The sequence below is a fragment of the Pteropus medius genome, unplaced genomic scaffold, assembly GCF_902729225.1.
Source record: "Pteropus medius unplaced genomic scaffold, Ma_sr-lr_union100, whole genome shotgun sequence".
NCBI lineage: Eukaryota > Metazoa > Chordata > Mammalia > Chiroptera > Pteropodidae > Pteropus > Pteropus medius.
Genome location: NW_024355205.1, coordinates 33614432 through 33626935, shown reverse-complemented (window position 1 = coordinate 33626935; position 12504 = coordinate 33614432). Strand labels below are relative to the sequence as shown.

General features: G+C 46.4%; 1 protein-coding gene and 1 pseudogene across 1 annotated transcript in view; one reads left to right on the top strand and one right to left on the bottom strand.

Moving 5' to 3' along the window:
* Positions 1-12504, bottom strand: part of DOP1B (DOP1 leucine zipper like protein B) — an 82578-nt gene that overhangs the window by 12499 nt on the left and 57575 nt on the right. The window contains 5 exon segments of the mRNA XM_039858029.1: positions 3128-3272; positions 5021-5087; positions 5184-5288; positions 7480-7535; positions 10762-10896. Of these exon segments, the coding sequence (XP_039713963.1) occupies positions 3128-3272; positions 5021-5087; positions 5184-5288; positions 7480-7535; positions 10762-10896 (508 nt within the window).
* On the top strand, positions 9000-9118 carry LOC120599027 (uncharacterized; annotated as a pseudogene).

The following is a 12504-nucleotide window of genomic DNA, read 5'->3' as shown; positions in this document are numbered from 1 at the left end:
GCGCTGTCAGATAAGGACAGTGGGTCTCTGTCCTTATGTGATTCTACTCCACTGTGTGCCTCCTCCCTCCTCCTTGAACCACTCTAGTCTCTTAGTTTGCAGGACTCTGTGTTCTCGGTTTTTCTTCTAGCCCAGTGAACATTTAATTGTTTTTTTCTGGCTCCTGTTCTTTTCTAGACAACTCAGATTTAATCATGCAAAACCAAGCTCAAATGCACTGTCCAAAATGTTCTTGCTTCGGCCTGCTCCACTTTAATAAATTGCTTAAGCCGAAAACCTAAGTCATCCCTGATTGCCCTTTTTTTAACCACCACATCCAAATCCATCAGCAAGTTCTATTGACTCTGCATTTCAGTCAGTCCACTTTTCCCTACTGCCCCTGGCCTCCAAGCCAACATCCTCTCTTGCCTGAAGCACTGCGAAATCCTTTTAACTGGATTTCCAGTTTCTGTTCTCATTCAGTACAGCCCACATAGCTCATGGCAGCCAAGGTGATGTTTCCTACAGACGGAAGAAGACACTGTCACTGCTCTACACACTTTCATGGCCTCCTGCAGCAAATGGGGTGAAATCCACACTCGTAGCCATGCTCTGTATCGAACTTGCCAACTGCCGACCCCCGCGGCCCTCCCTGACATCTTCGACTGGTCACTAAGCTCTCGCCACATCGGTCTTCAGGTCTGAGCCCACTGGCACCTCAAGGACTTGACATGGCGTCCGGGCAGTGCCTTCTCAGGTCTTTGCACACCTGCCCCGTATCTTTCTTTGGGACACGTCCTGTAACAGCTAAAGTGGCCCCTGCCCCACTCCCGGTCACTATTTATAATATTATCTCATAGTACTAAAAGCCATCTGAAATTCTCTTGGTAATTTACTTTTTTTTGGCCCTTAAAATAACTTTTATTCAAAGCACTTTTAGATTTTCAGGTGTGAAAAGGAACCTTTGTTAATTTAGTTTTTCGTGGTCTTCTTCTCTGCCCCACGAGAGCAGAGGCCCTGCTCATTTCGGTGGCCGCTGTGGCGCTGGTACGCAGCGGTGTGTGGCACACACCAGACACATTTGCACGGAGGAAACTCTGCACCCGCTGCACGCATTAAAAACTAAGTGAAGGAAAATACACCACTTTGAAGCCTCATTCTATACCATGCTTTAAAGGCTAATCATTTGTTCAAGACTGAAACAAAATAGTTGTGATCTAAACACTCAGGTTTTTGGTAGTCTGTAATTTACTAATTAAGTCTTACTAAGAAGCTCAAAAATCACCTCAAGCTTTAGAATGCTATGATTTCTTTTTAAAAATCATGTAATTACAGTATCATCTTGAGGTTAAATTTAACGATTGCACAAAAGGCCCAATAACACTCGACATAGCTGGCACAGCTCCATTGGTGGTGAAGCAGATCGATCTGTTTATTAGTACACAGGACGGGTATAACTGAGGGTGAATTAGCCAAGTAGAGGTGAGAGCTCTTTTTCTAGAACCATTACTAAAACCATAACCGCAGCCTGTGAAAGCATAATTGCTAGTTTCTATTAGCCAGTGATAGTATACAGTTATAGCATCCTCACCATAAAGTATAATTATTTCTCTTAGGCAAACCACAAAACCAGCTGTCAAACAAATATGGCAAACGAGTAATGGAGGTGATACCATAGCTGGTCCAGCACATACACACCATCCTTCCAGGTGGGGGCCCATTTCCTGTGCCTCCAGTGCACCCCCAGGTCAGCCACGCGGCCCAAGAGGAGCCAACCAGGATCTCTGCACGAGATGTGATTACCCTCATCTGAGCACCTGGAGTCTGCCATGCCTAAACCACATACTGATGCCTGGGCTTTTTACTTACGAAAGCCAAAAAGGTTCTGCGTTGCTTCTGTCAGTCTAAAGTGCATTTCTGCTACTCGCAACAGAAAAGAGCCCTAACTTCTCAACACTTCTTCCCCAGTGTGTTAAAAATCGCGAGTCTGGCTTTGTTTCTGCTGATGTAACTATTGCCAATGATAATGATAAAGGTAATAAAACATGACAGCAGTTTTTGGACATTTTAAACACTTGTGAAGGGGACTGTGCTATCGAGAACTTAAATGTATTTTTTTGCCCTGTGTTAAGAAAACTGAGACAAATTCGATTTCCTCATGCAGTGATGAACAATATTGGGACTGGGTGTGTCTTCCTGTCCTGGTGTTAAATGACATTGAGTAAACATAGTTACTTGCTCCAAGATATACTTAATCCTGAAAGAAAGATAGTCAACCAACTAGAATCGTCACGTATCACAATGAGCAGCGTGCCCATCGAGACCCACTCTGGACCACTGTCTCATGCTATACCCACCCATCCAAAGGCATCGTAACACTAACTCTGCGAATCCCAACCAGTTCTCTGCTTTGAAAGACCTGCCACGAAAGGCTCAGCCAAGGCCCTACAACCCTACAAATATCCCCTCCAAACTCCCTTTGCTGAGACACTCCTGTGACTGCCAAGTGTCTCCCTCACTACAGTAGTTCTCCGAGCCTAAGATCTGCTTGACTGACGGACCTGTGTGGTGGTCTTTAGGGCCCTGGCCATTGACAATCTTCATTTGCACTTAATTGAGACTCTTCAAGAGTATCTGGCTGATTGGGGTCCTCGGAGTAGATAGATGAATCTCCTTTGCAAGCTTCCCGGCCATCTTTTAGGAAGCTATCACCAGTAGAGAGGTGGGGGTGTGCCTGGTTTACACGACCTCTTACTATAAAAGCCCCTCATCCAGGGCAATGACACACAAGGATCGCTGGGAGGTGAGGGTGTGTTGGCCAGAGATGAAACACACAACGCAGACTGCCTGAGCCGCTTGTCGCTTTACTAAGGTTTGCTCCCACGGTTCCTCATACATGTTCCTATTTTTTATCCCCTACAGATTTTTATTGCTGAGTCCACGCAAATTATCTTGGGAGTTACTCTCTTGGACCCTCATCTCCGCTCATGAGGGTTATCATGGTAGCCTGTTACTTGGGACACTAGTAGTGGAATCCTGTTTCTTATACGTATGACATACTGTAAGAAGTGAAAACAGTTTCCTTTCAAGGAAAAACTCGACCCACTAGCTGGCAGCAGGCACTATTTTCTGGCCCTTCTACACCTACCGTACAAATCTTCCTCAGCATCGGATTCTTCCAGAGAGATCTGAGGCTGGGCCTTCACTTCTAGGTTTCGGCTGAGCCAGCTGGTTTGTTCCAAGGAAGAGCCGGCAATGTTCCCCACGGCTTCTAGGATTTTTTGAGTGACCTCCTGAGAGGAATCAGGAGAAAGAGGAAAGGAAGTTAATTACAGAAAAGAATCTCATGTGTCTAAAACAGCGCCATGCAATAGAAATACAATGCAAGCCACATGGGTAATATTAAATTTTTTAGGAGCCACATTAAAAGGCAGTAGAAAGGGAAAAGCTGGTAATGTTGAACCCAATATATCTAAAATATTATCAAAGTGGAATCCATATAGAATTTATGAAGTTTTGTATTCTTTTGTACTGTCTTTGAAATTGACGTGTATTTTGCACTTAACACATTCGACTCAGATGAGCCACAGTTAACTGCTCAACAGCCACGTGTGACTAGTGACTACTACATTGACAAACGCAGGTAAAACACAGAAACAGAAGTCATCGCTGCACATGGCATCTAGCAGATTAGCTTTCCGGTTTAATCTTTAGGATCATGGGTTCTTGCTAGAAATGCACCTTTCAATAATATAACAAGGAACAAAATTAAATTGATTTGCTGGAGGTGAAGTGAAGAGTCATTCGCATCAGGATTACAATCAGTGAAGAGTCTGTTCGAGTAGCTGGGACAGAGATGGGAACTCCGAGTAGGTTTCTCAAGCCACATGTCACCGGCTAAGAGGGGCTGTATGTCCCTGACATCTGGGAACTGGACAATCCTGACTTGCACTGTGAGCCCAACTGTGAGTGTGGGCGTGAAGCGAGAGCATGTCTGCCTGCCGAGCGGCAAGGAGGGCGGACGCAGCAGGAAAGATCCAGAAAAGGGGTTGAGGGGCTAGAGGAGCCCCCGTGTCATGCGCAGAGTCGACGGGAAAGTGTAGGGTACCTCGAAGCAGAAGGAAGGAGTTAGTGTCGGGGAGGCTGATGCATCATGGAACAGAAGTGGGGGCCACTCAGACCCCCTACCAAATGGAGCAGAGGTGAAGTGCACCAGTTGCACTGGCTGAGGAATGCCTGAGGCCAAGGCTATGGGGTGGGGGACACAGGACCGGCTCTGGGGAACAGGCCTCGTGGGGTTTGTCTAGGCAAGTGGTACCCAAACACTGGCTGTGGTGCCTGCCCCTTACGGTGCTTCCTTCTCTACAAGGTGAGGTCCAAAGAGTCCCCTGGATGCTCTAATTATGCTTCACAATGCTTTATACAGAACCCCCGTGGTTTGGAACTGGGAGCTGGACAGACTTTTCACAAGTGCCAGGGGGCCTAACAGGAGCAGGAGTGGCGTCGAAGCTGTAACACGTGCATCCCACTTAAACCAGGACGTTATCTCCAAACCCTGCAACCAATGACTCTGCTGGCTGTGAAATAGCGATTTTTAACTCCACCGTTACTTCTATTTACATTCGGCATTCTACTCGAAGGAGATTTTCCTTCCCTTCTGGGTAAGTTTTACTTTTACTTTTCAGTATTTTTGAAATTTCCTATGAGTTTGTATGCATTGCTTTAATAAGGGGGTAAGGGTTTAAGGACAGACATCCACATATAAAGTTATTATCGCAAGGGGCAGCTCCACAGCCACCTGCGCACGGTGGGAGGGAGCGCGCGGCTTGTCGACTTCAGCGGATGCTCGAGCTGAGCGCAAGAACCTTCCTCGGGAGACCATCGAGCCCTCTGCAGACGGTAACAGAGGATGTGAGGCCTGAGGACCAGCGCGAACTGAAGATCCGGCTCTTCCCAGCATTTACTATCCACAGCGACACCCTCTAAAGACGGACGCCACCCCGGGACAGTAACACTCTGCTCCAGTTTTGCTCATACAGACCTGCAGGTCCTTTTGATCTTTCTTGCTTTCCAGGTTGGGTGTTCTTGTTACAAAGTCATTCAGCATGCTGTTGAGAGACAACCCCGTTCAGACTAAGAATGCTGTCGACATAGAACACGTGCCAGCAGAAAACCACGATGATGTGAACGCTGCAACACGGTACCTGAGGAGCAGGAAGTATCCGGGCGGAGCTAGATTCAGCTGCACAGATTCCTTCAGCATGCCCAACAAGGAAGGGAAGTTCTCCTGCAAGGCCGCTGCTGGGAGCCTGCTTTCCAAAAACAGAGAGAGTTGGCATTGAGCAATATCGGTGACGTGGCTTTTGCACTCTGTTGTATTTTCATGTGGAGGTTGCTGGTTCCATCTCTGCTCCTTGGTGGGGATCTGAACAGGCAAGATGGCTGTAAAAATAACCACTGGCATCTGAACACCCGTCGTATTTGTATGACAAAGGTCAGGGCTTTGTTTCATTTGAGATTTGCCCAAGAAAAGAGAAGGTTACAAATAGATCAAGAGAGGCATTTTCAAAGCATGCGCCGGTTCAGCGACTTAGATCTGATTGTCTAGTCAGGAGCTGTGAGATGCCATGGGTTCCAATTCCAGACTGAGTCACCGTTAACATGACGGGCAGGCTAGACCCTCATCCACGGAGAGGTTCCTGGACGTCAAGTGCACCGGACACCTTAATAGTCACCCACCCAGACATAGCCCGTTTCCATTGTCCCTTCCTGAGATCTTTTCCCTCACTTGCCCGGTGGAGGCACAGAGCCCAGACGCCCCAGAAAGAGACCTTCGTGAGGGCGGGGCTCACTCCGTATCTCCGGAGCCCTGCTGCACAGTGGGCATTTCATGAATAAATAACTGAAAAGTACTGGGGTCTAGGATCAGGCCAAGACTGCTGGTACTTACGGTAAAAAATAAAAGATAAATAAAAAAGGGAAAAATACCCAACCATAAACAAGTCAAAAAACAAAACTTTTATTTATAAGCACATTTTAGAACCAGACAATTGGCAAACAGAGGGAAGATGGCTTATCTGAGACTGAGTGGCTTATTCTTTTTTTCGATTACAACATACACAAGCTAAACTTTGGTATTCTGGCAAGAACCTGGAGTTTGGAGACCTGAAATCCTGCCGCTGACAGGTCAGATGTTCCGTTTCCTCCTCCATAAAACTAAAAGTCTTAAACTAGAGGATCGTCTTTGATCACTTGGGCCTGTCTAGATCTAACATTCAGCTTCTCCGATATCATTGGTAACAAGGAGTCACCCACCCGAAAGTCACAAAGTGACAAGTCAGCGGTCACCCACCAGGAAGATGACCTTCAGCAGCTCTCAGGTGAAGTCTCATGGGGAGTGAAGAGGATTCAGGATTGCTGCCACAAAGCGAGGCCGCATGGCACAGTGGCTGCAGGTCAGCCATGGCTAGATGGCCCCAGGTTCAAGTCCTGGTCCCTGACTTACTCCTGAGTGATCTCGGCAGCGCCTGCTCTGCAAAAGGAGGATAAAAATCTAACCTGCAGCTGCTCTGAAAGTTTAGATGTCACTTAGGCCACTATAACAGAAGCTCACTCACGTTACCATACACATTAGCTGTCACGAGGAGATGTGACAGCTCATCCAACTCCAGGAGGAAATAAAAACAATGGTGTTTGTGGGTGAAGGGTCCCTGGCTGGTCTGAACTCAACCCCAGACCCGGGGCTCCTGGGACTACAACCCTTGATTTACCTTCCTGCGACCACAGGACATGGAGAGTGGAAATGATTGTGGACTGTGAACTGCTAACCCAGGAGCCTGTGCCTGCCTGTCAGATTCACTTCCTGTGAAACTCCTGACAGATACGTGAAGAGGCCAGGGCCTCCTCAGGTGGGGTGCACGCCCCCTTCACCCCCATTGCTGCAGCCAAGAACATTCCACACATGGGGGTGCCTGGGAGCTGCACCTGGAAAGTGCCACTGTCAGACCTGAATGAGACCCTGTCAAAGTTCCCTTCCATCCGTGGAAAAATGCCTGAGGAATCTGTTTTTAAACCCCCTGTGGCTGAGATGGCTGAATACGGAGATGAAGCTCGGTAAACCCAAGCGGAAGCCACCCAGCAGAACACCTGGGAAAGCAGAGAGGACAAGACCAAAAATAATCATTCCTCCTTTTTCTAAAACAAGTCTTGAATACTTTCCAATTTTTTTTTGTATCAATTTAACACAAACTGTTTCTTTGAAAGTTTACCTCACTTAAAGCTTTGCTGATATAAAGTGTGCAATTCACAGCACACGGATTTTAAAATGACGTCTCTGGAGAAGGATAGTAAGATCATCAGGGCACTCCCATCCCTCGGGAGGAAAGCAGGACATCATTAAGATATTTTCGTCAGTAGTCAAGACATATAATCAAAGTTAGCATTTAGAATCATCGCAATAACATCTATAATTGTGAAATGTTTTTGAGGGGGTCGTATTACCTTTGGATGAAAGCAAAGCAAAACTGTAACACGGGGATATCCACGAGGGGTGATTTCTGAAAATTAAAGCAAAACCAATTACTCCAAGTCAGTAGCAGATAAGGTTAAAAAAGAATTCAAATACAGAATGACACAGATTCTACATCCTAACAAAGCAAAGATTTTTAGCAGAAGCGTCTTCAAATATAATAATAGACATGAAAGTGTCAATGGGAGAGTAACAAAGCAAATGTATCCTGTGAGGTCCCTAACCATTAGCGCCCCTCTTGGCATGCTTTTAGAGTGGTTCCATTTAGGCTTTTAACAAACATTCAGGGAAAATTTGCCACTATAACTGAACCTCCCAAAACAAAAGTTGGGGGCCAATGTTGACCCTTATGAATGCCTTCGACCAACTATAGACAAGAGACAATTAAAAATTCTAATTCTTAGCTCAAGGAATCCCCCAAACCCAGCCCAAGCAATGTCCCTAAATCTCAAACGGTCAGAATTACTTAGAAATTGGTTTCTTCCTTGCTTGTAAAAAGCCACTTGTACAAATTATAGAAGTTGAGCTAATGAACTGAACTAACCGCGAAACGTAATTTTACTATTTGTGCGGCCAAAAATCAGTCAGGCAGAAAAGATCTAAGTTTTGTTTTTTTTTTTTAGCCTGGGAGTAGAAGTTGAAGATTTTTGTAGAAATTCAAGTAATGTGAAGGAACAAAACTTGAAAGCACCTGCTCCGTCTGTGTATAAACGCCGTCCAGAGCCTTCTCCTGAAGGCCATTCACTCACCCTGTGGTTCTGCTTCCTTAAGGCCGCTCGTGGGACCAATTGCCAGCATGGCAGCTCAGTCACCAACGCAAATCCATGCGGATTTGACGGCCCCTCCATCCCTACTCTGCTCTCCCAGGGTTAAGTGACTTTCGTTTTTCCGTATAAGAGTGGAAGGCAACAAGACTACCAGACACTCGAGGGAGATGCAGGACAGACGACCGGCAAACGCCCTGAGGTCGGCCGTGTGCATCCTACATCGGCTCCTTAAACACTTAGGTGGTTCCTTCATCTGGCCTCACAGCGTTAACACTTAGGCTGTGCTATCGCCTTTTCCCAACTAGAACACGGGCTGACAGAGGGCAGGAACAGCCTCACTAGTCAGGGGTCCCCACTACTGCTGCGCAGAGTTGACTTTCAACAAACATGGAATGACGGGGACCAGGGCTCTGAGCATCACTGACGGGTTAGAAGCCCACGTAGGGCCAGGCCTTCTGGCACGGACATTTCTGTATGGGGTGTCCCTGGGCCACGGGCAGGTGGCCCTTTCCGAGGAGAAGCCCCAGATGGAGAATTCTACACCACGGCAGGCAGAGAGCTATCAAAAGTGCCAAATTGTCTCAGTCAGTTTTCTCACTATGGGGTAAAAAAATGGCTGAAAACATTTGACTGCGAAGTTCGGCTTTTCTTCACCATTCTGAGTGTGATGACCTTAACACCTAAAAACTGTATTCCTTTTGTTGGTTATAAAAATTATCGTGGTAGTCTATGGCCATGCCACCCTGACCGCACCCAATCCCGTCTGATCTCAGAAGCTAAGCAGGGTCGGGCCTGGTTAGCACTTGGATAGGAGACCACCTAGGAAGACCGGGTGCTGCAGGCATTTAAAAAACAATTATCGTGGTAAATGTACATAAGATTTACCATCTTAACCATCTTCAAGCGCACAGTTCGGTGGCATTCAGCACGTTCACATGGCCGCAGTGCCAGCACCGCCATCCATCTCCAGGGCTTTTTCATCATCCCACACTGAAACTCTGCACCCATTACACACTAAGTCCCTCCCCCTCGCCCCCAGCCCCTGGCACCACCATTCTGCCTTCTGTTCTGTGGATCTGACCACTCTAGGCACCTCATGTAAGTGGGATCATATAACGCTTGTCCTTTTGAGACTGGCTTATTTCACCTAGCGTAATGTCTTCCAGGTTCATCCACGTTGTGTCAGAATCTCCTTTCCTTTCTAAGGATGAGAAATATCTCACTGTCTTGATGTACCACATTTTGTTCATTCATCCGCTGATGGACACTTGGGTTGTTTCTACCTTTGGCTATTGTGAATAAAGCTATTATGAACACTGGTGTACAAATATCTGTTTCAGTAAAACAATATATGTATATATATGGTTTTTTTTTAACGTAATAATCACTTTGTCCATTCCATGAATTTTTATTTAGAGAATTATTCTTAAATTTTTCCTAAATGGATAATTTTAAATCACTTGATAGAAGACAATTATTTCAAGATTGAAATAAATCCTTGGCTTCTGCCAAATTAATTAATTGAGAATAAAACAGCTCCTACGCTTTCGCTGAAGAGGTCCGCTTTGGTCAAAACAGAAATCTCTAAGGGCATAAAGATGTTAAACCACAAAGTCTGTTCTGCTTCAAAACCATCGTGCATAACTGAAAAGCGTCTCTATGCGCACCACAGACCTGCTGGACGCTATGCAGAAATGAACCCGGAAAACTACGGAAGCTTCATGGTTCAGTCACGACAGCCTTCAACATTCCCCGCGGCCAGATCAAGTCTCCTCTTTCTCAGAATGTCTAGCACGAGTTACGTCCTCTGACCTGCATTTTCTTCTATAAACATTTATGCAAACTTTTAATTTGCCCTTTGACGAAGATGCTCTCCCTGACGGAACTCTATCTAGTCAGGCCCCTCCGTGCTCTTGTCTTGACGAGGCCTTGACCTTGGCCTGGGCCTATAAGGACTGAAGCTTTTAGCACAAACCATTCTGTCCACCCCGCAACACTAAGAGACCTGAACAAACACCAGCATGGTTTCCAGCAGCTCAAGGCCGTGTCCCTAGGATGGTGACCCAGCCCTTAGAACACCGGCCTGAGAGACAGCTCGAGGCTGCCAAAACAACTGGCCATCTGTCTGGCTTTGCTCATCTTTGACTTCTTTTTGGCTGCAAGTTCCTTCGTGAAAGTGCCACTTCCTCTTTCTAGAGATTTTCGATTTGGCGCGCAGTAGGTACGTGATTAGAACCCGGTACTGGGCAGTGCGCTCTGCAGCAGGAACGTGAGGATGAAAGACGCTTCCTTCCCATCTTTCACCAGAACCGAAGCCTCTGGGGCACGTCTCAGGCCATCTCCCCAAAGCCCAGCAGAAATATCCCCGTTTCTGACCCCCCGAATCCCTAGTTGCTCTTGTGACCTGTCTCCCTCCCAAACGCAGTTGCTAAGACATGAGCTACAAGAATGACACGCCTTCATCTGGAGGTTCCCCGGGCTCCTGACCTCGTCCCCTCGGATCTGCGGTGGCCTCTTCACCACCTCCTTCACCAGGTGCAGCACCGTGTCTGCCTGCAGGGTGCTCAGCGCACAGATCAGGTCAACGAGGGTCAGCTGTGACGCACTTGCCGCCGGGACAATCTGCCAGGAACAAAGGAATTCCTTTAAAGCTTGCAGACAAAAGGGGTCAGATATGTGGTGTCAGAAAGAAATCTGACTGTGGGAGGTGAACACACAATGTAAATATAGATAGGCCTTAGCGCTAAAACGTACAGCTGAAACTTACCAGATTTCATTAACCAGTGTCACCATAACTTTTTTTTTTAATTTTCAAAAAAAAAAAAAAAAGCTTACAGACAGAAAACGACAGTGAGAAGGATGCACAGAAAGTATTCTGTAATACTTGCCCCTGGAGAGATTTTATTTTAAAAAATAATTTAAAAATTTTTCAATTACAGGTGGCATACAGTATTAGTTTCAGCTGTACAACATGGTGATTAGACATTTATGTATCTTACGAAGTGATCACCCCGATAAAGCTAGTACCCACCTGAAATCACACATAGTTACTGTGAGAGACTGTATTCCTTATACTGTGCTTTACATGCCCGCGAACATTTTGTAGCTGCCAGTTTGTGCTTGTTCATCCCTTCCCCTTTTCCCCCGCCCCCACCCCACTCCCATCTGGCAGCCATCAATTTGTTCCTGTATCTGTAACTTCATTTTTTGTTCATTTATTTTGTTCTTTAGATTCTACATATAGGTGAAATCATGTTACATTTGTCTTTTTCTGTCTTCACACACTCTACTCAGCACACCATTCTAGGTCCACCCGTGTTGTAGAAAAAGATTTGTTTGAATCTTTTACACAGATGCTGATACGAACACTGGGTAAAGGACTTCACTGGTGGAAACAGTGAGCTAAGCCTTTAATCATGACAACACAGTCAGTATCTGATGCCGATCAGGACTGAGGTACAGTTGGTGACGGGCAGTACAACATGAGCATGTTCAGGCTTACGAACCGTTTTAGAAACAGATATACTGAATTTGAAGGAAACAGGCTGGCATTAGCTCGCCCTGACAGGAAGCCCCGGTGTGGGATGCAGATTTTGAGGACAGAAGTCCGCATAACATGGTCACGTGCACTTGAATTGTCAGGTGTATCGTCAGGGAAAGACCCCGCAGGTGCTGAGCAGAGTGGCCTATGCCGCCGACTGCTCACGCCTCCTCAGGAAACAGAAGCTCCCACTGGGCACCGAGATTGTGTCCGGTGGGTGGGAGAGACCCTCTGAGGGCGGTACGAGGTAGGAGCCTGGATGGTCAAGAGGAGGAACGAAGGAAGCGGGAGCTGGTTTTGCAGAAATAGGTCAACCAAGTCCCTGGACAACAACATCGTGATGGACCAGTCAGTGGATAAGAAATGGATGGAATGCAAACAAGTTTGAGCACAGGAATGTGATGACTTAAACTTTCTTTATCCTCATGGACAAGTGCTATTTCTATAAATTAAAAAACCCTAACATAAACTATGAACTTTGGGTGATAATGATGTGTCATGGGGGGCGTTGGTGGTGGTGGGTGGGGGGCCGTGGGGCGCTGGTGGCGGGGGAGGCTGTGCACGAGAGTGCAATGGGAACTCTCTGTACCTTCCTCTCATTTTGTCGTGAACCTAAAAAAGTGAAGTCTTTAAAAAAGATGGTTTAAAAAAATTAAAGCCATAAGATAACATTACGACCTTCACAGGTA